General features: G+C 42.8%; 1 protein-coding gene across 2 annotated transcripts in view; it reads right to left on the bottom strand.

Moving 5' to 3' along the window:
- Positions 1-13,317: 13,317 nt before the first annotated feature.
- The window catches only part of inf2 (inverted formin 2), an 81,626-nt gene continuing 69,378 nt past the window's right edge, over positions 13,318-25,565 (bottom strand). Inside the window, exons 19-23 of one of the 2 annotated variants that reach the window (XM_055640632.1) lie at positions 21,794-21,896; positions 20,820-20,996; positions 17,589-18,290; positions 15,825-15,884; positions 13,318-13,758 (exon numbers count right to left, since the gene is read on the bottom strand). In XM_055640632.1, the coding sequence (XP_055496607.1) occupies positions 15,829-15,884; positions 17,589-18,290; positions 20,820-20,996; positions 21,794-21,896 (1,038 nt within the window). In that variant the 3' untranslated portion in view covers positions 13,318-13,758; positions 15,825-15,828. Of the gene's footprint in view, positions 13,759-15,824; positions 15,885-17,588; positions 18,291-20,652; positions 20,997-21,793; positions 21,897-25,565 lie in introns of those variants that run through there. The other variant, XM_055640631.1, reaches the window with a different exon arrangement.

The raw sequence follows: 25,565 nt of genomic DNA, 5'->3' as shown, positions 1-25,565 counted from the left end.
TGAAAGACAACAAAACTCCAGTTATTAAACTGGAAAGGATTCAATAAAGACATAAGGATATTACAGGATCTGGAAGATTTGTTATAAGGAGAAGCTAGGATGGCTGAATTTACACTACAGCATAGGTCGCTGAGGGGTGTTCTTGTAGTAGTTTATAAAATCACAAGGGACATAGATAAGCTGAATAGCCACATTTTTCCCCAGTGTATGGGTGTCCCAAACTACAGGGCATAGATGAAAGTTGAAAGATTTGAAAGGGACAAACTTACTTTGCACTGGTGTGTATATGTAGACAGTATTGCCATCTAGCTTGGAGTTTCACTTAAAACATATCAGTGCAAACATAAGAAAATAGTTAATTGCAGACCACCAAATGGCTGCCCTGCCGGCAGTCTGTTCATTTTTCCATTCTTTTTGTTATTTTTTAGTGTGTTAAAAGTTTGTTTGAATGTTCTTCGGTTTGTTTTATGTGGGGCAGGGGGGAGGGGATCGGGGGAAACTTTTTTTCAAGTTCCTACCTTGCCGGAGATGTAATTATTTTTCGGATCACATTCTCCGGCGCGCTCCACGGCCTTCCATCGCTGGAGCCGGAGGCCTCCTCGGACTGTCGTGAGCCCCACCGCAGGGCTTGGACTTAACATCGGAGCTGATCCCTTGCCTGGGATCGCTCCCACCGCGACCACCGCGGACTTACCATCAAAAGCTCGCTGTCTTCGGGAGAGGCCGAGTTGGGAGTTCCAACGTTGCAGAAAGTTCGACCAGCCCCGATGCGAGGTTCGATCGTCCAGCGCGGGGGAGCTAACATTCCCCCGATGCGGGAGCGGAACGACTCGACTGGTGGATGTTCATGTTAAAATGTGTTTTTAGAAACATAGACACATAGAAAATAGGTGCAGGAGCACGCCATTCGGCCCTTCGAGCCAGCACCACCATTCATTGCGATCATGGCCCAATCAATAACCCGTGCCTGCCTTCTCCCCATTTCCTCGTATGTTGCAAAACATACTTGGCGAATAAAGTGTGATTTTGATTCTGAGATAGACATAAAATACTGGAGTAACTCAGTGGGCCAGGCAGCATTCCTGAAGAAAATGGATAGGTGACGTTTTGAGTCGGGACTCTTCTTCAGACTGATTGTAGGGGGGGGACGAAAATAATTACATTAGGGACGATGCAGATAGCAACAAGATTTGTAAATGAAATGAATAGACATGCATTGTTCTGGAATAAAAAAAAACCCAGACATTTTTGATGGAAAGAGCACATCAGAAATATGGCAAAAATAGACTTGATAGGAAGCAAATGAGACACTAGCAAAAAGTGCGCACACACAAGCATGACCTTATTAAATTATGCACAGAATGTTGGCTAACGCAGGGAGGGTTGTACGAAGGGTTCCAACATGTATGAGAAGTAATTAAAAAAAGCTAAGAATAAGAGTGTCCTTTCAAGTCTGCCGTATCCCAATTGGTAGCTACTTTGCCACTCCTCTCTCTGAATACCAACCCTTCCCTTGCCCCAATATCAGGATTTGGATTCAGGCCACTGTTACCAAGGCAAGCAGCCAAAGATTCATCATTTAAATCAGTTGTAAAATATCAACAGGTGCTGACAGTCTCCTAGATAAAGTTAACAACATTGCTTTATAGGCCAGAGTTACCCTCTTCATTTGGGGCAGTCTCTCTATTTTCAAACCAAATACTGGCCTAAAGCAAAACTTAATGAAGTGGGCAGTGTCCATGTATTCTTATTTTATAACAGCATACAAACAGAAACTTAGCTTACAGAACTTGTGACTTGTAGTTGCCCAGAGGGGCAGTGGCTGTTCCACCCATTGCCCCTGTGGCAGGGGAACGGAAGTGGCAGATGTGGAGGGTATTGTATAGTTCAGTACAGTTCAGTTTAAGGGCCTGTCCCACTTAGGCGACTTTTTAGGCGAGTGCAGGAGACTCTGCGCTCGCCTCATGATTGCCACATGGTGGTCTCTGGTGAGTATCCTTCATGGTCGAGAGCAGTTCCCGCATTCTGGGAACTAGTCGCAGCCTCAGTATGGTCGCAGCAAATTTTTCAACATGTTGAAAATTTTTCTGCGACCAAAAATTGGTCGCCATGGAGAAAATCGATACTTTTGTAGTCGTAGATGCAGTTGTAGTGGGGTCGCCATGTAGTTATAGGTAGTCTTGCTAGTCGTAGGCAGTTTTAGTTAATCTCCTTTGCTGACCGGGCATTTTCATTGGTTCATTGTGGGGGAAAAAAAACGTAACACGTTCAGAACCAAGGAAAACCGACCGGCAATGTTAACTGCCCGCTAAATTTCACAGCTGTGTATCTCTGGCATTAAAAGTTGTCTGGCTTCTTAAAAGTGTCTCCACTCCTTCCCTCCTGCCTTCTCCCCACTCCCCGCTCTTTTAAAGGACTTACCGTACACTGTGCTAGCCGTCTTTAACATTCCTGTTCATCGCGGTGGGTGTCTGTATCACCTTGGCTTTGCACCGTGTGAATTTCAGACACGCTCCCCCGCTTTCCGTGCCCCCCGCTTTTGCGATGTGTGCATGTCTGTGTGTTCCGCTCTGACGGTGGACGTTCCAGTTCGCGTTTTTTCATGCGAGTGCCGCAAGCTTGAAGGTCCGCAGAAAAGTCACCTGTGGGACAGGCCCTTTATTTTATTGTCATGTGTACCAAGGTCCAAATGGAAAGCTTTCATTGTGCGCTGCAATAACCAGTTGTTGCGTGCGTATTATTCATTAAAGTCAGCCTCAGTGACTAGCCTTGCTATCTAATTCAGATAGTTTAGTTTTTTTTAAGTTTAGAGATAAAGCACGGAAACAGGCCCTTTGGTCCACCCAGTCCACGTTGTCCAGCGAACCCCGCACACTAAAGGGCCTGCCCCACTGCGGGGACCTAAGCTGCGAGTTTAGAAGAGTTTAAAAAAAATGTGTCATGGTCGTGTTGTATCGCCGAAATAGAACACCTCCTATGGCCTCCTTTGACTATGTAGAGAACCTCCTACAAACATGTAAAAGACCTCCTTCGACTATGTAGAAGACCTCCTTCGATCTCCTTCAACTATGTTGAAGACTAGCTTCGACTAGCTTCGGAAAATCGGCGAATAGTGGAGAGTGAAAACGACCACCTTCGACTATACTAATACTATCTACGACTACCTTTGACTACCTTCGATTACCTTCAATTGCCTTCGATTATCTACGAATAACATGCCGACCTACTTCGACTGCACCTACAAGTAAAAAAAAATCCCTATTTTTACTTGCGGACAATTTTCAGCATGCTAAAAAAACCGTCTCGACCAAACTGAGGCCTCGAGTATGCGGGGACTACTCTCGGGCATAAAGGAGAGTTACAAAGACCTCCTAGGACCAAATGTCGAGGGCAAACTCTTCTAAACTCGCAAATTAAGTCCTCGCAGTGGGACAGGTCCTTAATACTACCCGACACACTAGGGACAATTTACGATTATACCAAGCCAGGGGTCACAGGATAAGAATAAGGAGTAGGCCATTTAGGTCTAAGATGTGGAAAAACTTTTTCACCCAGAGAATTGTGAATCTATGGAATTATCTGCCACAGAAGGCAGTGGAGGCCAATTCACCGGATGTATTCAAGAGAGAGTTAGATATAGCTCTTCGGCTAACGGAATCAAAGGATATGGGGGAAAAGCAGAAACCGGGTATTTTAGATGATCAGCCATGATCATATTGAATGGCGGTGCTGGCTCAAAGGGCCAAATGACCTACTCTGCACCTATTTTCTATGTTTCTGTATGCTACTCGCAGATGCAGGGTAAGGGGTAAAAGAGAGCAGTCTACTAGATAAGTTAAAAGGAGCCATTGACACCAACCTGAGCACATATTTCTGTCTGATTGTCTCTGAGAATAACATTAATTAGGATCTGGAGCATAGGGAGATGGTGATATGTTTAACTCAGTCTGTCGTGCATTCCATTGAGAAGTGATTTAAATAAACTGAGAAAACTTTGGAAAGCTGCAAGGCAAAGCCTGGGAATTATAGACATCTGTGGTCGGTAAGTTAGTGGAGAAGATTCTGAGGAATGAGGTATGTATTTGGATCGACTGGCTGATTAGGGATAGTCAGCATGGATTTGTATGTGGGAGATCATGACTTAGAAATTTTTTGAAAATGTGACAAAAAAGATTGATGACGGTAGACATTGTCTATTTTATATGGACTTCAGCAAAGCCTTTAATACGATTCGGCATGGTAAGCTGCTCTGGATAGCTATCATGGGATCCAAAGAGAGCACAAACTGGATGCAGAATTGGCTTCATGGAAGGAAGCAGAGTGTGGTGGAAGGGTATTTTTCAGACTGGAGGCCTGTGATGAGTAGGTTTTCCTTTAAACGTTAGAGAACGACCTCTTTGGAGACTCAATCCCCTTTTGCTTTCCAATGCGAAATTCTGCAGTTTTGTATCGGCTAACATAAACACAGTCCTTGAGACTAATAAAACCGAGTTGGTATCATGCTCTTTACTTTGGGAAACTCACTTGAGAGGTCAAATCATATCTTATACCTCATACGCCAATAAAGAACGTAAGCAGGAAATGCAAACCCTGTCACAATCCATCTTGGTTCTGGACAGGCAATACTCTAAGGAAAAACTTTTTCACCCAGAGAATTGTGAATCTGTGGAATTCTCTGCCACAGAAGGTAGTGGAGGCCAATTCACTGGATGTATTCAAGAGAGAGTTAGGTATAGCTCTTCGGCTAACGGAAGCAAGGGATATGGGGGAAAAGCAGAAACCGGGTAGTGAATTATATAAAAGCCGTACAAGCAAAATTCAATCTTCTATCTACTAACCATACAGAACAACTAATTCTCAGGACTCGTGGTCTCTATTATGAATATGGTAAGAAGGCTAGCCGGCTTATGGCTCACCAGCTGAAGCGTCAAGCTGCGTCACGACTTATTCCTCAGATAAGAGACACACACCAAGACATAACAAGCAATCCAAAAGAAATCAACAATACTTTCACAGCCTTTTATTCTTTTCTTTACACCTCAGAATTCCCCTTAGATACAACGAATATGGAACGTTTTTTAAATGATTTAGAAATACCCACTTTGGAACCAGAGGAGGCAGAAGATCTAGATCAGGCTCTTGGGCAGAAAGAGATTAATAATGCCATTATGGCAATGCAGAGTGGTAAGACCCCGGGCCCTGACGGCTGCCCATTAGAATTTTATAAGACATTTAAGGATAAGCTCACACCAGTTCTAGAAATGTTTCAAGAATCTTTGGAAAATGGTTCCTTACCCCCACCCTTTCACAGGCATCTATTTCACTTCTTCTCAAAAAAGACAAGGATCCGACTCAATGTGGATCATACTGCCCCATCTCACTTTTGAATGAAGATGTAAAAATTTTGGCTAAGGCACTGGCTTGCCGTTTAGAATGCTAACTTTCCAAAATAATCTCAGAAGATCAAATAGGTTTCATTAAAAATCGTCATTCCTTTTCTAATATCCATCGACTGGCCAGTGTGGTTTATTCATCCAGTGCTTCTCTGCGTCCGGAGGTTGTTATCTCTTTGGACGCGGAGAAGGCATTTGATCGAGTGGAGTGGCCATACTTGTTCAGAGTCTTGGAGAGATTTGGATTTGGCAAAAAAATTGTAGCCTGGGTTAAGCTATTATATCATTTACCTTTAGCATGTATACAGATAAATTTTTCGCCATCTGATTATTTTCCATTAACACGTGGCACTCGCCAAGGCTGTCCATTGTCTCTGCTTCTTTTTGCGATTGCAATTGAGCCTCTTTCTATTGCACTTAGATCAACCACATTATTCCAGGGCATTAGAAGAGTAAACATGGAACATCATGTGTCTCTACAGGGCTCGAAATAGCGATTGCCCGGGTGCCAATGGCAATTTACAGTCCCGCCGGGCAACCTAAAAGCCATGCCATTTTGCCCGGCTTGGCAAGCACCCGGGACACTTATCATTTAATTCTGAGCGGGGCCTCCTCTCTATCTCTCTCTCTTGGTCACTCTCCATCTCCGCCCGCCATCCGTGTCCCGGCTCTCCGGAAGAGGCATAGACAGTGGGCTGAGGGAGACCTGGGAAGCAGAGGAGAATGTAGGGACTACCTGAAATTGGAGGTCAATGTTCATACAGCTGGAGTGTAAACTACCCAAGCGAAATATGAGGTGCTGCTCCTCCAATTTACAGTCGGCCTCATTCTGGCCATGGAGGAAGCCCAGGACAGAAAGGTTGGATTCGGAATGGGAGGGGGAGTTGAAGTGCTGAGTCACCGGGCGATCAGATTGGTTATTGCGAACCGAGCGGAGGCGTTGGGTGAAGCGATCGCCAAGCCTGCACTTGATCTCACCGAGGTTGATCATACGCTGAATAATCCAACCAGATTTTTGTTTGAAAGTGGAAAGAGATAATAGAAATTGCATTAATTGCAACGTGTAAAAAGAGTTGAGATACTGTATTATAATTTTGCTGCATGTGATTGTGGTATATATCATGTCTTGATTGGTGAATATGTTTAGTTTGTGAGTTTATTTGAAGCAGAAATAACATGTGAATGCTTCATTGACCATAACTCCGATTGGTAACTACGCATTTCGTCCGAGCACATTGTCGCACGCGTCATGCAAGCCGTCTTAAATCACCACCTAAACTGTTATTTGGCAACCTAAAAAGCTGCTGAGGTTGCCCGGCTGTCAACAGCAAAAAAAAATAGAGCCCTACTCTATACGCCGATGACCTCCTTCTTTATTTGAGCAACCCTACAGCTAGCGGCCCTGCAATTGTGTCCTTGTTAGATCAGTTTGGAACTTTCTCTGGCTATAAACTAAACCTCCAAAAAAGCGAATGCTTTCCCATCAACCTAGCCCTACAGATCCGACAGGAATCCCTGCCTTTTCCCTTATCTCAAGATGGTTTTGTATATCTAGGAATACGCATTACCTGCTCTTTCACATCTCTGCTTGAAGCTAATTATACGCCTCAAGTTAGCCAAATGAAGGCTGACTTTGAGAGATGGCGTAGTCTACCCCTTACTATGGCTGGGAGAGTGCAGTCTGTGAAGATGACTGTATTTCCCAGATTTTTTTATTTGTTCCAGTGCTTGCCGGTCTTCATATTCAAGTTATTTTTTTAACTCAGTTAACCAATCTATAACCTCCTTTATAAGGGATAATAATGTTCCAAGGGTTAATAAGTGCACTCTCCAAAGAGGTTGTGAAGTAGGTGGACTGGGCCTTCCTAGCTTTATTCATTATTACTGGGCATCCAATATCCAAAAGATATTATTCTGGCTCCACCGACCAGATACAGACTGGTGTCTGCTTGAGTCACAGTCTTATTACTCCTCGTCTCTCCCAGCTTTAGTATATTCCTCCCTGCCATTGAAACCCTCACAATTTACATCCAATTCTGTCGTACTATCCACCATCAAAATTTGTAATCAATTTTGCTGCCACTATAAGTTCACATCAGTTTCCATTATGGGTCCCATTCACAGTAACCATTTATTCCCCCCCTCTACACTTGACTCAACCGTTAGACTATGGGGTTTGAATGGTCTAATGTGCATTAAGGATTTATACACCGACAACTATTTGATAATTTTGATAACCTGTACAGAAAACATGGCCTCCCACATAATAATTTCTTTAAATATCTTCGGATCTGCCACTGTCATGAAAACATTTCCCTCTTTTCCTGATCTTCTGCCTGTCACAGTGTTGGATAAATTCACTCTTACCTTTGCAAATAAAGGACTGATCTCTATTATATTCTCCTGATGTTTGTAGGAGATCAAAACCTGAACAAAGTTAAAACTAGGTGGGAGGATGATCTTGGTATGGATTTAGAAACATAGAAAATAGGTGCAGGAGTAGGCCATTCGGCCCTTCGAGCCTGCACCGCCATTCAATATGATCATGGCTGATCATCCAACTCAGTATCCCATACCTGCCTTCTCTCCATACCCCCTGATCCCTTTAGCCACAAGGGCCACATCTAACTCCCTCTTAAATATAGCCAATGAACTGGCCTCAACTACCTTCTGTGGCAGAGAATTCCACAGATTCACCACTCTCTGTGTAAAATATGATTTTCTCATCCCGGTCCTAAAAGACTTCCCTCTTATCCTTAAACTGTGACCCCTAGTTCTGGACTTTCCCAACATCGGGAATAATCTTCCTGCATCTAGCCTGTCCAACCCCTTAAGAATCTTGTAAGTTTCTATAAGATCCCCCCTCATTTGGCTGAGGAATGCTGGACAGAAGCACTGAAAAGAGCCCATTCCTCATCATCATATGCTAGATTGGGGCTCATACAATTCAAAGTTTTACACAGGGTTCATTTAAACAAAGCTAGGCTTGCTGACATATATCTGAGGACAGACGCTGGTTGTGACAGGTGCTCCTTCTCTCCAGCCAATCTATGTTCATGCATTCTGGTCCTGTCCCAAACTTGGTAACTACTGGGCAGTGGTTTTTAAAACCATCAGTAAAGTCCTTGGGGTGACAGTGAGGCTTTGCCCGCTTGTAGCTGTATTCGGTGTAGCAGATGAAACTTTGGGTTTAAATGCAAACCAGTCTGACATCATTGCATTCACATCGCTTTTGGCCCGTAGGAGAATTTTGCTGGTCTGGAAATCTATCACTTCTCCATCTGCTGCCGCATGGCTGGAGGACGTAATTTTTTTTTCTAAAACTAGAAAAGATTACATTTACACTGAGGGGGTCTGTGAAAAAGTTTTTATTCGAAATGGGAACCTTTTTTGTCATACTTTGAGAATCTAAAATAACTACCCACTGACTGAGGACACTTGATTGTAGTTGGGGATCTGCCTTTATTTATGTTTTACTTTTATTTATTTACTTATTTTTGTTTACACCAATGTTGATTACCTCACAGGACGGTTGATGCATAATGAATGAGTGTATTCTTGAGGAAATATTATATAATAAAACTGCTCGGATAATGACTTTCATATGAGCTAAGTAATTTGCAAGAGAAAAGCTTAATGCTTTCAGAAATACATGTCCCTGCAAGAAATAAAGTACAAAGAAACACACACAGGGAACAGATGAATCGAAACATGGAAACGCTAATCTGAACATGCATAGCTTTGTTTATTGCTTTGAGGCAATTATAACGTTTTAAGAAGTTGTATTTGGTATAATCTTGTGTTCAGAGAGTAGTTTGTTAAATAGGGCATCTTCTTAGGTCTCAGGCCCATTTGGTCTTTCCTTATGGCACATTCCTGAGTGGGTGTGACATAAGGATAAGAGTTTATGGCTGTTTATAGTCAGAGACCCAAGGCAATAGATTCTGTAATTCAGCTTTGACTAAGTTCAGTTTAACATTCTGAACCATCTGACATGTTGTGGGTATGTATGGGCCTGCGCCTTGGAAGAATGTAGAGGTATTGCTGTCAAAATGTGCATCTGTCAAGTCAAGTCAAGTCAAGTTTATTTGTCACATACACATACGAGATGTGCAGTGAAATGAAAGTGGCAATGCTCGCGGAACAACAAAACAACCAAACAAATTATAAACACAATCATAACACACATATTATTTTACGTAATAAATAATAGAAGGAAAAACGTTCTGTACAGTTAGTCCCTGGTGAGAAAGGCGTTTACAGTCCGAATTGCCTCTGGGAAGAAACTCCTTCTCAGCCTCTCCGTTCTCACTGCATGGCAACGGAGGCGTTTGCCTGACCGCAGCGGCTGGAACAGTCTGTTGCAGGGGTGGAAGAGGTCTCTCATAATTTTGTTTGCTCTGGAGTTGCACCTCTGTTGTATAGTTCCTGCAGGGGGGTGAGTGAAGTTCCCATAGTGCGTTCGGCCGAATGCACTACTCTCTGCAGAGCCTTCTTGTCCTTGGCAGAGCAATTCCCGAACCAGATGGTAATGTTCCCGGACAAGATGCTTTCCACCGCTGCTGCGTAGAAGCACTGGAGGATCCTCAGAGACACTCTGAATTTCCGCAATTGCCTGAGGTGGTAAAGGCGCTGCCTTGCCTTACTCACCAGTGCTGAGGCGTGTGATGACCATGTCATATCCTCAGAGATGTGGACTCCCAGATATTTAAAACAATTCACCCTATCCACAGGATCACCATTTATACTCAATGGAGTGTACGTCCTCGGATGATGTGCCCTCCTAAAGTCCATGATCAGCTCCTTCGTTTTTTTGATGTTCAAGAGGAGGCTGTTCTCCTGGCACCAGAGTGCTAGATCAGCCTCCTCCTCCCGGTAGGCCCTCTCATCATTGTCTGAGATCAGGCCCACCACCACAGTGTCATCAGCAAACTTAATTATTGAATTGGTGCTGAACCTAGCCACACAGTCATGTGTGTACAGGGAGTACAATAGGGGGCTGAGGACGCAACCCTGGGGCGATCCTGTGCTCAGGGTGAGGGACTTCGATGTGTTCCCTCCCATCTTGACTACCTGGGGCCTGGTGGTGAGAAAGTCCAGGACCCAGGCACACAGGGAGGTGTTGAGCCCCAATTCCAGTAGCTTCCCGGCCAGTCTGGTGGGGACTATCGTGTTGAAGGCTGAACTTTCCATACTCATTACCGACTGATGAAGGCCAATGTACCAACAGCCTTTTTTGTTTATTTTATTGAAGGAATGTATTTGTGATATGTTGTATTGTGAACACATCAACTGCCAAGGGGTGTTCAGGAAGGGTGGGTGAGGGTAACTTTGGTGTTATATATTAAAATTAAAAATGGAAGGAAATATAATGCATTACATCAGCTGTATTGTATCTTTCCTTCAATAAAATAAACAAAAAAGGCTGTTGGTACATTGGCCTTCATCAGTCGGTAATGAGTATGGAAATTTTGATGCGATGTTACAATTGTACAAAACTTTGGTGAGGCCGCACTTGGGGTACTGTGTTCAGTTTTGTTCTCCCTGCTATAGGAATGATGTCATTAAGCTGGAAAGTGTGCAGATAAGTTTCATGGGGATGTTGCCAGGATTTGAAGGGTTGGGCTACAGGGAGAGAATAGGACTTTATTCCTTGAAGTGCAGGTGGCTGAGAGGTAATCTCATAGATGTGTAAAATACATGATAAACATTTAAGAACATTTTCTTTATTATTTAGCTTTCTCCTGAAACAATCCAAACTGCAGCCAGCTACTGTGTTGCAGGTTGCAGTGTCAAACTGAGCGCAGTGCCCTGTACCAGTTTATTGCTATGAAGCTAAGCAGGACTGCTGTATTTGAGGCATATTGGAAAAACTCTGACAAAAATATACCATTAAAATAAAGTAAATATAAAGCTTATTGTTCAAAAAAAAAAGAACAATCCAAATTTGATGTAACAATGTAACACTAATATACTGTAAATAAGATTGACAATAAAACATTAGGTTATACAATTCTTCATTAAAAAGTTACAAATTAAGACCCGCAGCATATTTTACCTAGTTTAGTCGAGCTGGATGAGCAGATTGGCATTTTTGTAAATGTGCACCTTATACAGTAAGAAGCAACATTGGGGATACATATCATGTTTTAACATGGCACTGAAAATTCCTGGTAACATTCTTGTTACCGTATGTTATGTGCAAGATTGCAAAAAGCCAAAAAGTACTTACATCTTTCTCTTTCATGCTGTTTTCATGTCACAAACAATAACCTAGAATGAACAGCATTTGACTTTACACTAATGCTACATTTCTAGAATTCAAGTCGCTCATCAAGGCCTATGCAATGAAACTAGAGAGAGCTAGCTTCCAGTGAACCTCATACTCTTAGATCCAGTTTTAGGTTAGACCACAATTCCAGATCTTGCAGTATTAAGCAAGGGAAAGAGATGACTGTCACTATGATTCAAGTATCCACAATGAAGTGTTGTAATCTATATTACTAAAAGTCTGTTCTTGACCGGTTTTGGCATTCTGTGCTGCGATTTCCGAGAGAACGCCGCCACCTACAGCCGTCATTTTTGACCACCTTGCTCAGAGACCCCCTCCGCCGTATGTGTGCCGAGGATTTTTCCCATTGATGAAAAATGACAGAGATATTAATGATTTTACAAAATTCACCATTCTCTCTGATGCCCCCGCTGGCGGCAGGGGGGAGGGACTATAAAACCAGGAAGTGGTGCCCCAATCAGTCTCTTCAAGATGGAGGAAGGCAGAGGGTCACGTTTCTCTGAGCTGTGATTAACACTGAACACATGTCTACTCAAATATAAATGCCCGTAGTGGTTCTAAAACGTTTGCAGAATGTGTCTATTGGTTCTAAAATGTTTGCAAAAAGTGTCTCTTTTGGTTCTACAATGCTTGCGGAATGTGTCTCTTTTGGTTCTAAAATGTTTTTTAGGTTCTCTCCCTACCCTACTCTCCTCTCCCCCCCCCCCCCTCCCTATCCCCCCCCCCCTCCTCCTCCCCCTCCTCTCCCCCCCCTCCCCCCCCCCTCCCCCCCCTGTCCTCTCTCCACCTCTCCACCACTCCCCCCCTCTCCCTCTCCCTCTCCCCCCCCCCTCTCCTCTCCCCCCCCACTCTCTCTCCCCCTCTTTTTCTCCTCCCCTCCCCGAAACCCCCCCCCTCCGCCCGCACACCCCTCCCCCTTCCCTCCACACTCCCTCCCCCTCCCTGCTCCCCACCCCTCCCCCCTCCCCTCTCAGCACACCCCCGCTCTCTCCCCCCTCTCTCCCCCCCCTCTTCTCTAAAACGCTTGCTGAATGGGTCTATTGGTTCTAAAATGTTTGCAAAAAGTGTTTATTGGTTCTAAAATGTTTGCAAAAAGTGTCTCTTTTGGTTCTACAAATGTTTTTTAGGTTCTCCCCGCCTTTCCTCTCCCTGCCCTCTTCTCTCCCCCACTCCTCACCCTCCTCTCCTCTCCCCCCTCTCCTCCCATCTCCTCTCCCCCCATTCTCCCCTCCATCTTTCCCCCCCTCCCTCCACTCCCCCACCATTCCTCCCCTACCCCCCCCTTCCCTCCACCCTCCCTCCTCCTCCCTGCTCCCCACACCTCTCCCCCCTCAGCACACCCTCTCTCCCCCCCTCCCTCCCCTAAACCTCCTCCTTTCCACACCCCCTACCCTCCCCTCTACCTCCTCCTCCCTGTTCCCCTCACCCTCTCTCCTCTCCCTTTCCCCCCTCACCCACCCTCCCTCTTCCCCTCCCTTCCACCCCCTCTCCCTCTTGCCCCCCTCTCTCTTTCCCCGCCACCCCCTCTCTCTGCCCTCACTCTCTACCCCCGCCCCCCCCCCCCCCCCCCCCCAGGTGTGACTGCAAGTTGGGGGCTATGCGTCAGTAGATAAGGTGTTTATGGGGTAAAAGAAGCAAATTAATAATATTAATATAATATCAAGGGGGGTAATTAGCGCGAGTGTAGGGCTTCCCCCCCCCGCACAACTGCACGTTGGGGGAACAGACCCAACGGGTCTGCACTTGGTCTAGTTTGATTATATTCTTTAATTCCTTGATACTAATAGAGTTTGAAATGGCAGTATGAGCAAAATAAGCAGATTGATGTTTTCTCCATTCAAATATTGAAAAGTTTCAATTTTTGCAAAAAATATTTTGATAACTCAGCCATGCATTCTGTTAAATATAATGCACATTCGACAATATTACATATTTGTGAGAATCTTGGAAGACGTAAAATAGTTCAGCCAAACTATGCCATTATTTTTGTTCAAGAAAACACTTTTTAGAGTTAGTGACAACTCTTGATTTGGATGCTTCCAACGTATTCTTTTTATATCTTCTTCCACTCCTCTGAAATAAATACCAAACACATAGTTTTATTTTTCGGATAACCAAAAACAAGCCAAATGACTTTTGATGTCTTAAAGCCCTGTCACAGTACGAGTTCATTCCAAGAGTTCTCCAGAGTTTAAAAAAAATCAAACTTGTGGTAAGCACGGAGAATGAACGTGGTGGGATCGTCGGAGCTTGGGGACGTCTCTTAGCGCTAACGGCAGGTACTCGGGAAGACTCGCTAACGGCAGGTAAGCATGGGAAGACTCGTGAAGATTTTTCAACATGTTGAGAAATGTCCACGAGATCCCGAGTGCCGACGAGTGGCCATTACCGTAAATCTTCGAGTTTGAATCAGGGCAAACTCGGGGGAGTTCTTGGAATGAACTCATACCGTGGTTCAGGGCTTTTAGTGTTGAAGTAAAAGGAATAATTGCTTCCCTCTTTCTCCCATGCACGCTTTTCTTAATACTTTGTTTTTCTCATTGGGGTTTATTTTCATTAGCATCCACTTCATGCGTCTACCTTAACAGCAAGTAGCAGGAGGTTAACTGTGGAAGACATTCCTGCTAAACCAGTTCTCCTTTCTACCTGCCACAGATCTCTTGTAAGAATAATCGCTGCAGAATTTACAGAAATCTAGCAAATATTTCAACTTCCACATTGGACAGATATTGAAACAGAATTTTCCTGATCAAGACACAAAATGCTGGACTCAGCAGGTAAGGCAGCATCAGTAACTCAGCAGGTCAGGCAGCATCTCTGGAGAACAAGGATGGGTGACGTTTCGGGTCGGGACCCTTCTTCAGACTATCTGTGTTGGACTTAGCATTCAAGATTAAGTATTGGACTATCAGTCTGAAGAAGGGTCCCGATCCAAAATGTCCATGTTCTCCAGAGCTGATGCCTGACATGCTGAGTTATTCCAACACTTTGTGTCTTTTTCTGGTGTGTAACTTTGTGACATAGCATGCCCTGCTTATTTTAAATGAACACAGGAGTGATTGACCAGAGTTCTAATCAACCACTCTAAATGAGGGGTGATTGTGATCTAAAGACGTATTTAATGGCCTTAGATCAAATGAACAGATATGTTGCAGTTCTCTTTCTGTGGTATAAATTCAAAAGTATAAATATCATGAATGTCCATAGAAAGAGTTAATGTTGCAAACTCCATAAAGTGAATTACTTACACACAGTAAAGAAGTTTGCAGAGGGGTTTGGGAGATAGAACAGTACAGCACAGGAATAGTCTCTTCGGACCATAATGTATGTGCCAAACATTATACCAAAATAAACTAATCTCATCTGCCTGCATATAATCCATACCACTCCATGCCCTGCGTATCCATGTGCCTATCCCAAAGTCTCAAACACCATTATAGTACCTGCCTCCACCACCACCTCTGGCAGTGTGTTCCAGGAGCCCATCGCCCTCTGTGTAAAAAAAACTTGCCCCGCACTTCAAAGTCAAAGGCATTGAATATCAGTGCTGTGACTAATGGATAGCTGATGCAATATCACACATATCAGAGTTCTACCTGTTCACTCCACCACACAGACACAAACTGGGAACATTTATCATGACCAGTCTCTCAAAGCAAATTAGAGATTTAGCAATGGTAGAAACAAGGAACTGCAGATGCTGGTTTACCAAGGAAAGACACACAAAATGTTGGAGTAACTCAGTGGGTCAAGCAGCATTCCGTGAAAACATGGATAGGTGACGTTTTTGGGTCTTCAGACTGATTGCAGGAGTTTGGTTATAGTAGGCTTGACGAGAGGAGGGGAAGGACAAAACGGGCAGGTCATAGGCGAACACAAGTGACGGGGGTAGGGAGGGAGTACGTGGGGGCGTTTTGATAGGCAGATGGTTGGACAAAAGCCAGAGATGAACACACATATGGTGTGAGACAAAAGGACTAGAGAGTTGCAAATTCTAAAGCACGAGAGTTTAGCAATGGTGTTCACTGACTCTGGTCATGTTAACCTGCAGAAAAGTATCAATCAATTAAATGTTCCAGCAGAAAATAATTAAACATCCTGTGGTTTAAGAATGTTGTATGCATGAGACTCAGACATACCTTCTCAGTTCAATGAACATTTTTTTTCGGGCTGATTGGTTTTATTTTTGGAGCCGTCATCTGTTTTGAAACAAAGTAACAAACAAGTGAGTATTTGGAAAAAAAGTTTGGTTCAGAGTAAAAATGTCAAGACTTAATCAAACATATAAGCATAAATAATCTAGATTACCTTGTTTAATAATGGCTTATTCAAGCCTCGCCTGTTTTGTACAATTAAACTCATAGTGATGAACGCTCCAAATGGAAAGAACATTAAAGGTTGTTTGTCTCTGGAACAGGTGTTACCATTCAATGAGGCCATATCTAATTTGTGATCCAACATCTTTACCTGATTTAGTCTTTCTCATGCAAAAAAATCCCCAAATCTTTGTTCTAAATCTTTAGCACCCTCTGCCTGTAGAAGTGTTTCCTAATTTCACATCAAGGCCTAATACAAGTAGGGGAAAATAATTTCCCTCTCTTCATCCTAATCAGTTCCCTTTAACATAATCTAATCATCCCATAACATTCCATGCTCCAAGCACACTGACATCCTAGTTATTGAAATCTGTCTTTGTAATTTAAATTTTAAAACCCAGGTACCATTATAGTAATAATGACAGAAAATGATGAAATACACTGCAGTTGATGCAGCATCTTCTGACTAAAAGTTATCAACCTGAAACATTGTGAACTTTCAGATGCGGTCTGCCAATGAGCATTTCCAGCGTCCACAGATTAGTTTTTAGTTTAGTTTATTGTAACGTGTACAGAGGTTAACCTGTACAATGTTCTACCAGAGTCAATATATTCTTCCTAATCCGTAGGATCAGGATCTGTCACAGTAGCTCTGGGTAGTCTAATCAAGTGTCCCTCAGGGAAAGAGACATGAAAGATATCTAGAAAATTAGCACACGTCGGAAATTCATTTGCATTCCGATGGCACCAATAGAGAATCAAAACCAGTTTGTTTTATTAACTTCTCCGCTATGAAAGATAGTAACAAAATAGCTTGGGGTTTAGAGAAACATAGTATTTGAATATGCAACTTTTTTTATTGAACATTCATCCACTGCTATTCCAGCATTCATTTCATCCTATTGCTCAAAAATTGGATAAATCTTAACTCAATGTGTTAGTTAATATCTTGTGGGAAAGCTGATTGAGAATGCGTGCTGTTCCACACCACAGTTAAAGAATTGTGAAATGGTTATCCCCTGCAGGACAGCACACTTATGGTGTATTGATTCTACAATAACCAGGAAAGAGTGGTGATAGAGTGAAAAGCAGATGACGGGCTATCAATCATCAAGCCACCTTTCAAAGAACAATTTTGCATCCACTTTGCAGTAGAGCAAGCAATTGTTCAAAAATAAGACAAATTGCTGAAGTAATTAAACGGGTCAGGCAGCACCACTGGAGAACATAGATAGGTGATGTTTCAGGTCGGGACCTACCTTCAGAAAAATAATTCTGACCCGAAATATCACCTATCCATATTCTCCAGAGATGTGGCTTGACCCAGAGTCACTCCATCAATTTGTCTCTATTTTTGGGTAAACTAGTACCTGCAGTTCCTGGCTTCTGCAAGGAATTGTTCAAGTTTGGCGATTGGCACCATTTTGTTGGTTTAAAAATATGAATATTCAATATGAATATTCAAAAATTCACAAAGAAAGGAGAATTGTTTTAATTGTGATCCAGTTCTAGCAGAGATCCCACTCTTTAACATTAGGTATTTTCTGATGTTTTCTGGTGTACTTTGAAGAAACTGAAAATAATTACCTTTGGTTTTCTTATTTTTCCCGCGTTTTGATTTCCACCCAGAAAGTTTGAGGGAAGACGTGGGTGAAGTGGTTCTTGTAGGTGACACATCGCCAGGTTGACTATGCCTTTCATTAGGACATGTGACATTTGTGTCAGGAATTGTCTGTTCCACTCTTTGTGATATTTTCATTTCAGTGACCATGTTTGTTTTTGAGTCGGGCACATCACACATAGGGTCAATGTGCTCAGAGCTATCTTTATTTTGGGAATTTATTTCATTATCAACTTGCACTAAATTCCCATCTGCATTACTACGAAGAGAAAGTATTTCTTTCTCTTTGCCCACAATGTCCACACAGGCTTCATCATTACATTGTCTTAACTGTTCACATTCATTTGCAAATAAAAATTCACCACTAGATTTTGGGTTATCTTGGCAAACAATTTCTTTATTTCCATCGGTTGCGAGTGGATCGGGTTTCTTGTCATTCACTTCCTCACGTCCCGCATTAATTTCTGATGCATTTATTTCAGGGCTAGATTGGTGGTTAGCTGCCTGGAACTCAGTGTTCATCACTATTTCGTCTCGATCAAGTTTCTGCTCTGCAGGTGGTTGTTGGGTGGCTGACGTCATCATGGGAATAGAAGTGTCATCTGCAATTTCTGATGTAGCTGTGCTTTGAGAAACTGTTGTGCTTTCTTTGGCTTCTGGAGAAGCATCTGTAAACACACATGAACAAGTATTTGTGCATTTATGAAAATTAAAGCCGGTCCCATGAATTAATAGTTTAGATACTCAAAATCTGAACTTTTCCTATTTCACTCAATTTAAAATAAATGCACTAACCACCACAAAACATCACAGTTTACAGAAGTATAGAGTTTCTCAAAAAGCGAGTGCTTCAAGAGCTATTCTGAAGTATTTCAGAAAGGTTTTTGACAATTTATTTTTAGTTACGTTGGAAACCATAATCACTGCATGTTATAGCACATAATGGAAGATCAAAATAGCAGGTGGTGGTAGTTGAAGATCATTATGTGTGCAATTTCAGTGCCAAAGTACAGCTTTGCTGATTTGTACCTACACCAACCCTGGTTCGATGTTGACCTCTGGTGCCATCTTTTTGGAGTTGGCACATTCTTTCCGTGACTGACAATAGACAATAGGTGCAGGAGTAGGCCATTTGGCCCTTCGAGCCAGCACCGCCATTCAATGTGATCATGGCTGATCATCCCCAATCAGTACCCCGTTCCTACCTTCTTCCTATATCCCGACTGCTATTTTTAAGAGCCCTATCTAGCTCTCTCTTCAAAGCATCCAGAGAACCGGCCTCCACTGCCCTCCGAGGCAGAGAATTCCACAGACTCACCACTCTCTGTGAGAAAAAGTGTTTCCTTAGCTCCGTTCTAAATGGCTTACCCCTTATTCTTAAACTGTGAACCGTGGTTCTGGAGTCCCCCAACATCGGGAACATGTTTCCTGTCTCTAGTATGTCCAAGCCCTTAACAATCTTATATGTTTCAATGAGATACCCTCTCATCCTTCTAAACTCCAGAGTGTACAGGCCCAGCTGCTCCATTCTCTCAGCATATGACAGTCCTGCCATCCCGGGAACCTTGTAAACCTACGCTGCACTCCCTCAATAGTAAGAATGTCCTTCCTCAAATTAGGGGACCAAAACTGCACACAATACTCCAGGTGTGGTCTCACTAGGGCTCTGTACAACTGCAGAAGGACCACTTTGCTCCTATATTCGATTCCTCTTGTTTATAAAGGCCAACATGCCATTCGCTTTCTTCAGTGCCTGCTGTACCTGCATGCTTACTTTCATAGACTGATGTACAAGGACCCACAGATCCCGTTGTACTTCCCCTTTTCCCAACTTGAAGCCATTTAGATAGTAATCTGCCTTCCTGTTTTTGCTACCAAAGTGGATAACCACACGTTTATCCTCATTAAATTTAATCTGCCATGCATCTGCCCACTCCCCCAACCTGTCGAAGTCACCCTACATTCTCATATTATCCTCCTCACAGTTCACACTGCCACCCAGCTTTGTGTCATCTGCAAATTTGCTAATGTTACTTTGAATCCCTTCATCCAAATCATTGATGTATATTGTAAATAGCTGCGGTCCCAGCACCGAGCCTTGCCGTACCCCACTAGTCACTGCCTGCCATTCTGAAAGGGACCCGTTAATCCCTACTCTTTGTTTCCTGTCTGCCAACCACTTCTCTGTCCATGTCAGCACCCTACCCCCAATATCATGTGCCCTAATTTTGCCCACTAATCTCCTATGTGGGACCTTATCAAATGCTTTCTGAAAGTCTAGGTACACTACATCTACTGGCTCTCCCTTGTCCATTTTCCTAGTTACATCTTCAAAAAATTCTGGAAGATTAGTCAAGCATGATTTCCCCTTTGTAAATCCATGCTGACTCGGACCGATTCTGTTACTGCTATCCAAATGTTCGGCTCTCTCATCTTTTATAATTGACTCCAGCATCTTCCCCACCATCGATGTCAGGCTAACTGGTCTATAATTCCCTGTTTTCTCTCTCCCACCTTTCTTAAAAAGTGGGATAACATTAGGTGTGTGGGATTCACCCCCAAAGGACTCCTGTTTTCTCCCTCATCTTAAAAACATGCTGGTTGCAAGGCTGATTGGCTGTTGTAAATTACTCCTGGTATAGGTGGTGATAGGAGAATCATGGGTGGAGTGCAGTTCATGGGCACAAGAGAATATAGGTTGAAGGAAACGAGTGCGGGAATGGAATGCATGGGGAGCCATCGTCATTCACAAATTCGGAAATTAATTTTGATTCAAAGTCCATTTGTATGAATTGTGAACAAAAATAATCCAGACACAAATTCTCATAAAACATTTCTACCTACTGAAAAACCCACTCACTCTCTGCTTTTGAAGCTAGCTGGCAATCAATTTTGCTGCTTATTCTGGGGTTTGCATTCCCTAACATTTTTTTAAATTAATGTATTAATGGATAAGGAATGTAAAATGTAAAAATATTCTCAATTATGAAATAAAGCAGGCATCAAAATAGTAGAAAACAATGTATTTTATCTGGTTCAAAACAGCAGGTATGTGCAATATGAATTAGCTTCTACCTAAAGATGCCAGTAAAATACAAATCAAGTCACATTCTTTCTGAATGGGGATTATGCATTACATATTAAAACAAGTAAAGCTTACAGTTTGAAGAAAGATGCATGCAGTGATTTGTTCTTACCCAGTGACATAGTTCTCCAGCATTTTTCAGTAGAAGCTTCTTTAAGAGAATGTTTCGGAGCAGACAGGTTTTCACGTTGGTTCCTTGTCGTTTTCTTCAATTTAAAACCTTTCCTTATGTCGGACAGAAGAACATCAATAATACATTCTTCCTCTTGCTTTATGGGTGACTTATGAACTGTAAAGCAAAACAGATACAATGTAATTGAGGTCGACGGATTTCTCCTTCCCTTCTTCCCCCATGCAACCACTCGCTCTCCCTTTGTCCCACCTGTACTCGCAAAAATTTCTCTGCTCTCCCTCCACCTACATTCCTTTCTCTAGCTTCATGAATCGCAACTTTTCAATCCTTGTCTCACACCTTCTGTCTTGTCATCTCTGGCGTTTGTCCAACTATCTGCCTATCAAAACTACCTTCTTGCTTGCATCAACCCATTATCTAAAATATTCACAAAAAGCTGGGGTAACAGTGGTTCAGACAGCATCTCTGGAGAAAAGTAATAGGAGATGTTTTGGGTTGAGACCCTTCTCAACCTATTACCTACCGGGCTTTGTACTACTCCAGCTCTCTTCCCCCACCTTCCCCATAATCAATTTGAAGGGTTCCAACCCAAAACGCCACGTATCTATGTTCTCCAGAGATGCTACCTCAGTTATTCCAGCACTTAGTTTCTTCTCTTTTCAGGAATGAGATTATTAACATCTGAAAAATAGCATTACTTATTCAAAATAAAATTGTGAAATTTGACACGAGGCAGGGATTTTACAGCACGCCTTTCATAAGCGAGCAGTTTTTATAATAGTTTGCATTAACAGTGAATTGATGAGCAAGTTTATGATTATCTTTTGCCTTTAAACAAACTTGTAAACACAGGTAATTTAACAACATCATGACAAAACACGATTTCAAATTGTAATACAGGGAGTTGCTGCGGGCAGAGAAATTTAGAAATGATCACTCAAACCATTGCTTACCAACTTGTCCATTTTCTCCCTTTTGCCTTTTAGCTTCCTCTTCCTGAAGCTTTTGTTTCCGCTTCTCTATTTTTGCAATCTGTTCTTTTCTAAGCTTATTTTCCTTTAATAAGAGAAAAAGTTATTTTTTGGATAGCAACATATGTGAAGAAGGGTCCCGACACAAAACAACACCTATCCATGTTCTCCAGAGACGCTGCCTGACCCGCTGAGTTACTCTAGAACATTGTCTCTCTCTTTGGTGTAAACCAGCATCTGCAGTTCTTTGTTTCTACATGCAAATAAGACCACCCAGCTAAAACTACCACTCACAATTCAGGATGCAAGTGTTTGCAGGAGTGGGTACAACTGCCTGCTTGCTTAATTACCTCTATAGAAATCATCTACATTGATGTGTGGGTATACCTGAAGCAAGAGCATGCTCTGTAATTACTCTTTAGTAGCGTCTCCCTCAAGCTAAAAGACACTTGCAGGGCAAACTACTATCTTGAACTCACTGATATATCACGCTGCCTTCAAATGCTCCATTTAAAAATGAAAGAGAACCCATGGAAAAATACTTTCATTGCAAACCAAAAAATACTTCCATTGCCCTCTTTTACTCTTGCCTAACTATTTTACGTAACAAACTGAGTTGGGGTTGTTGACAATCGCCCTCTTCTCGTGCGAGTCGTATTTCCGACTCGTTCTGTGTTTTATTTCTGTTGTGCGAGCGTGGCTTGGCACACTGCGAGCGGGTTCCCCCACCGCATTACCTTGCGATGCGGGCTGTGATTGCTCAGTTTTTGCGCTCTTTTGCTATATGTTACCAGGGTGTGGCTCAGCTGCTTTGTGCGCTGGTCATGTTGTTCCTGTTTCTGCGGTACTCAGTACCACTCAGTGTAGAGATGGAGTAGCTCCAAGTTTTTGCGCGCAATCTGCCACGTTGCTACTCGGTTGGTTTGGTGCGAAACCACTCTTGTTATTGTCGCTCCAGGTGCAGCAGCGGCTCGGCACTTGCCTTCTCATTGAAGTATGCTGCCTGTTTTTCTTGCCGGACGGCTAGTTGCGGTCCCATAGAAGGGACAGGATGGGGTTGAAGGAGCGATAAAGGCAACGGCAGTTTGCTTCTTATCAGTCTACTGTTCAGTAGCTGTGAGGGGACATAACCGCATGTCCTGTCAAGGAGGATATTGCGGTATTCGAGGATGGCATACATCGGGTCACGGTTGCTGCGCTAGGCTTTCTTCATGATATTTTTCATGGTTTGCACACAGCGCTCCACCTGTCCGTTGCTCTGTGGATATATGGGACTTGAGGTGGGGCAAATTCCCATTCATCCTTGAACTTGCGAAACTCAGCACAGTCAAATTGTCTCGTGTTGCCTGACATCACCTAATCAGGAATGCCATACCGGGCAAACATGCCCTCATCTCTCGTATCACTCAATGTGACGTTATGTCTGGCAGTTGCGCTATTTCTGGGTACTTGGAGTAATAGTCCACTACAAGCAAATGGTCAACTCCATCCAGATGGAAGATCTGCCCTGACTTTAGACCAAGGTCTGCTGGGGATGAAGTGTGGTTGAAGTGGCTCACTTGCTTGTGCTTTCCTAGTTGCCTGGCATATCCAGCACGTTCCCACTGTGTCCTCGATCTGTGCATTCATTCCTGGCCACGCAAATAAATTGCGGGCTCGTTGTTTCAGTTTCACTACTCCCAGATGTGATTCATGTAGTGCGTTCAGCATCTGCCGGCGCATGCTTTGGGGAACTACGATTCGGTTTTCCCTCAAGACTAATCCGTCTACTTCAACCAGCTCGTCATGGTATGCATGAAACGGAATCAAGTCCGAGGGCAGATCACGCCTGTTACTAGGCCGTTACTCGCACAGCAGCTGGGGTTTGATCTTTTTCTTTCAGCTTTGAACTACGCAAGGCGCTCATCTGACACATGTAGGATGACTTCTACAGCATGTATCACGTTCGGGGGTCCTTGTACATCAGTCTATGAAAGTGAGCATGTAGGTACAGCAGGCAGTGAAGAAAGCAAATGGCATGTTGCCCTTTATAGCAAGAGGAATCGAATATAGGAGCAAAGAGGTCCTTCTGCAGTTGTACAGAGCCCTAGCGAGACCACACCTGGAGTATTGTGTGCAGTTTTGGTCCCCTAATTTTAGGAAGGACATTCTTGCTATTGAGGGAGTGCAGCGTAGGTTTACAAGGTTAATTCCCGGGATGGTGGGACTGTCATATGCTGAGAGAATGGAGCAGCTGGGCTTGTACACTCTGGAATTTTGAAGGATGAGGGGGATCTCATTGAAACATATAAGATTGTTAAGGGCTTGGACACACTAGAGGCAGGAAACATTTTCCCAATGTTGGGGGAGTCCAGAATCAGGGCCACAGTTTAAGAATAAGGAGTAAGCCATTTAGAACGGAGACGAGGAAACACTTTTTCTCACAGAGAATGGTAAGTCTGTGGAATTCTCTGCCTCAGAGGGCGATGGAGGCAGGTTCTCTGGATGCTTTCAAGAGAGAACTAGATAGGGCCCTTAAAAATAGCAGTCAGGGGATATGGGGAGAAAGCAGAAGGCAGGAACGGGATACTGATTGCGGATGATCTCTCAACAGAAACTGATGTAGCAGGAATTGTTCAAATTAATTGTAGCAGCTTCACAGCTTCAGGGAATGTTTGTTCCAGTCCATTTTGAAATATAAAAACAAATAAATCTTCAAATGATTTATCCCAAAACACGTGTGCATTGTAAATTCCAGCTAGATCCACTTTCAGTCTTATGACATCAAAGAAGTTACCATAGTTTATTTCTAAACCTTTCTAAATATTTTTTCCATCAACTAAGGAAATGAATTTTTGAAGTCGCCGTATCTTGCTTCCATATGCTTCAATATATCAACAAATATTAGATCAAATATTTGTGCTCTCTCTTCTTTATTTGGACGTTGTGAACAAGATTTTGATTCAGTCAGGTCATTTTCTAGGCAATATTCTTCAAACTTTTCATGGATGTCATCAAAATATTGGCGCAGATCCTCAAGCAAATGCATTGTTTCATTGATTCTTTCAATGCAACATGGAATATCTATCATTTTAGTTTGCAAAATGTTGTAGAGAGTGTCAGTTTTAATGAAAAAGTTATTATAAACCATGAGAAGAAAGTATGTTGAATCTTTCATTAGCCAAGCATAAAACGCATTGCTCCTCACTCAAGTATCTGGATCCCACAATAAAGGATTGCTGTTAATGCTGTCAAAAAGTTTACTGAGGTCTCCTTGATATTGCAAAATAGTTAGAATTTGCTTTGAGTTTGAAGTCCATCTGGTTGGTGCTGCCTTTGGAATACGTTTCTACATTATTTCACCAAGAAACTGTTTTTTTTTTTAGAATGACTGAAAAATGAAGCAAGAACGTCAATGGTCTTGAAAAGGCTTGTACATTCAGGTATGAATTTTGCTGACTGAGACAGAACAAGATTCAACTTATGAGCACAGCAGTGAGTAAATCAAGCTGACGGTGCCTTTTCTCTTACTTTAGCTTGAACACCATTTAAGTTTGATGCCATTACCATTGCTCCATTGTATGTCTGTGCTACAAGTTTATTTGTCTAAATTATTTAATATGAATTCTGTTACACTAGTAGCAGTTCTGTCCTTAAGTTTGTCAAAGCTTATGAACGCATCTTTAATTTCCGAGTCCAATATATAATGTAGAGCACTGAGCTGTATGTGAAATATCAGTCAATGGGGCTTTTGCGATCTCTTCTTTAACGTTAT

This window comes from Leucoraja erinacea, chromosome 9, assembly GCF_028641065.1.
Source record: "Leucoraja erinacea ecotype New England chromosome 9, Leri_hhj_1, whole genome shotgun sequence".
In the NCBI taxonomy this organism is placed as follows: domain Eukaryota; kingdom Metazoa; phylum Chordata; class Chondrichthyes; order Rajiformes; family Rajidae; genus Leucoraja; species Leucoraja erinaceus.
This window is presented reverse-complemented; position numbering and strand designations above follow the sequence as displayed.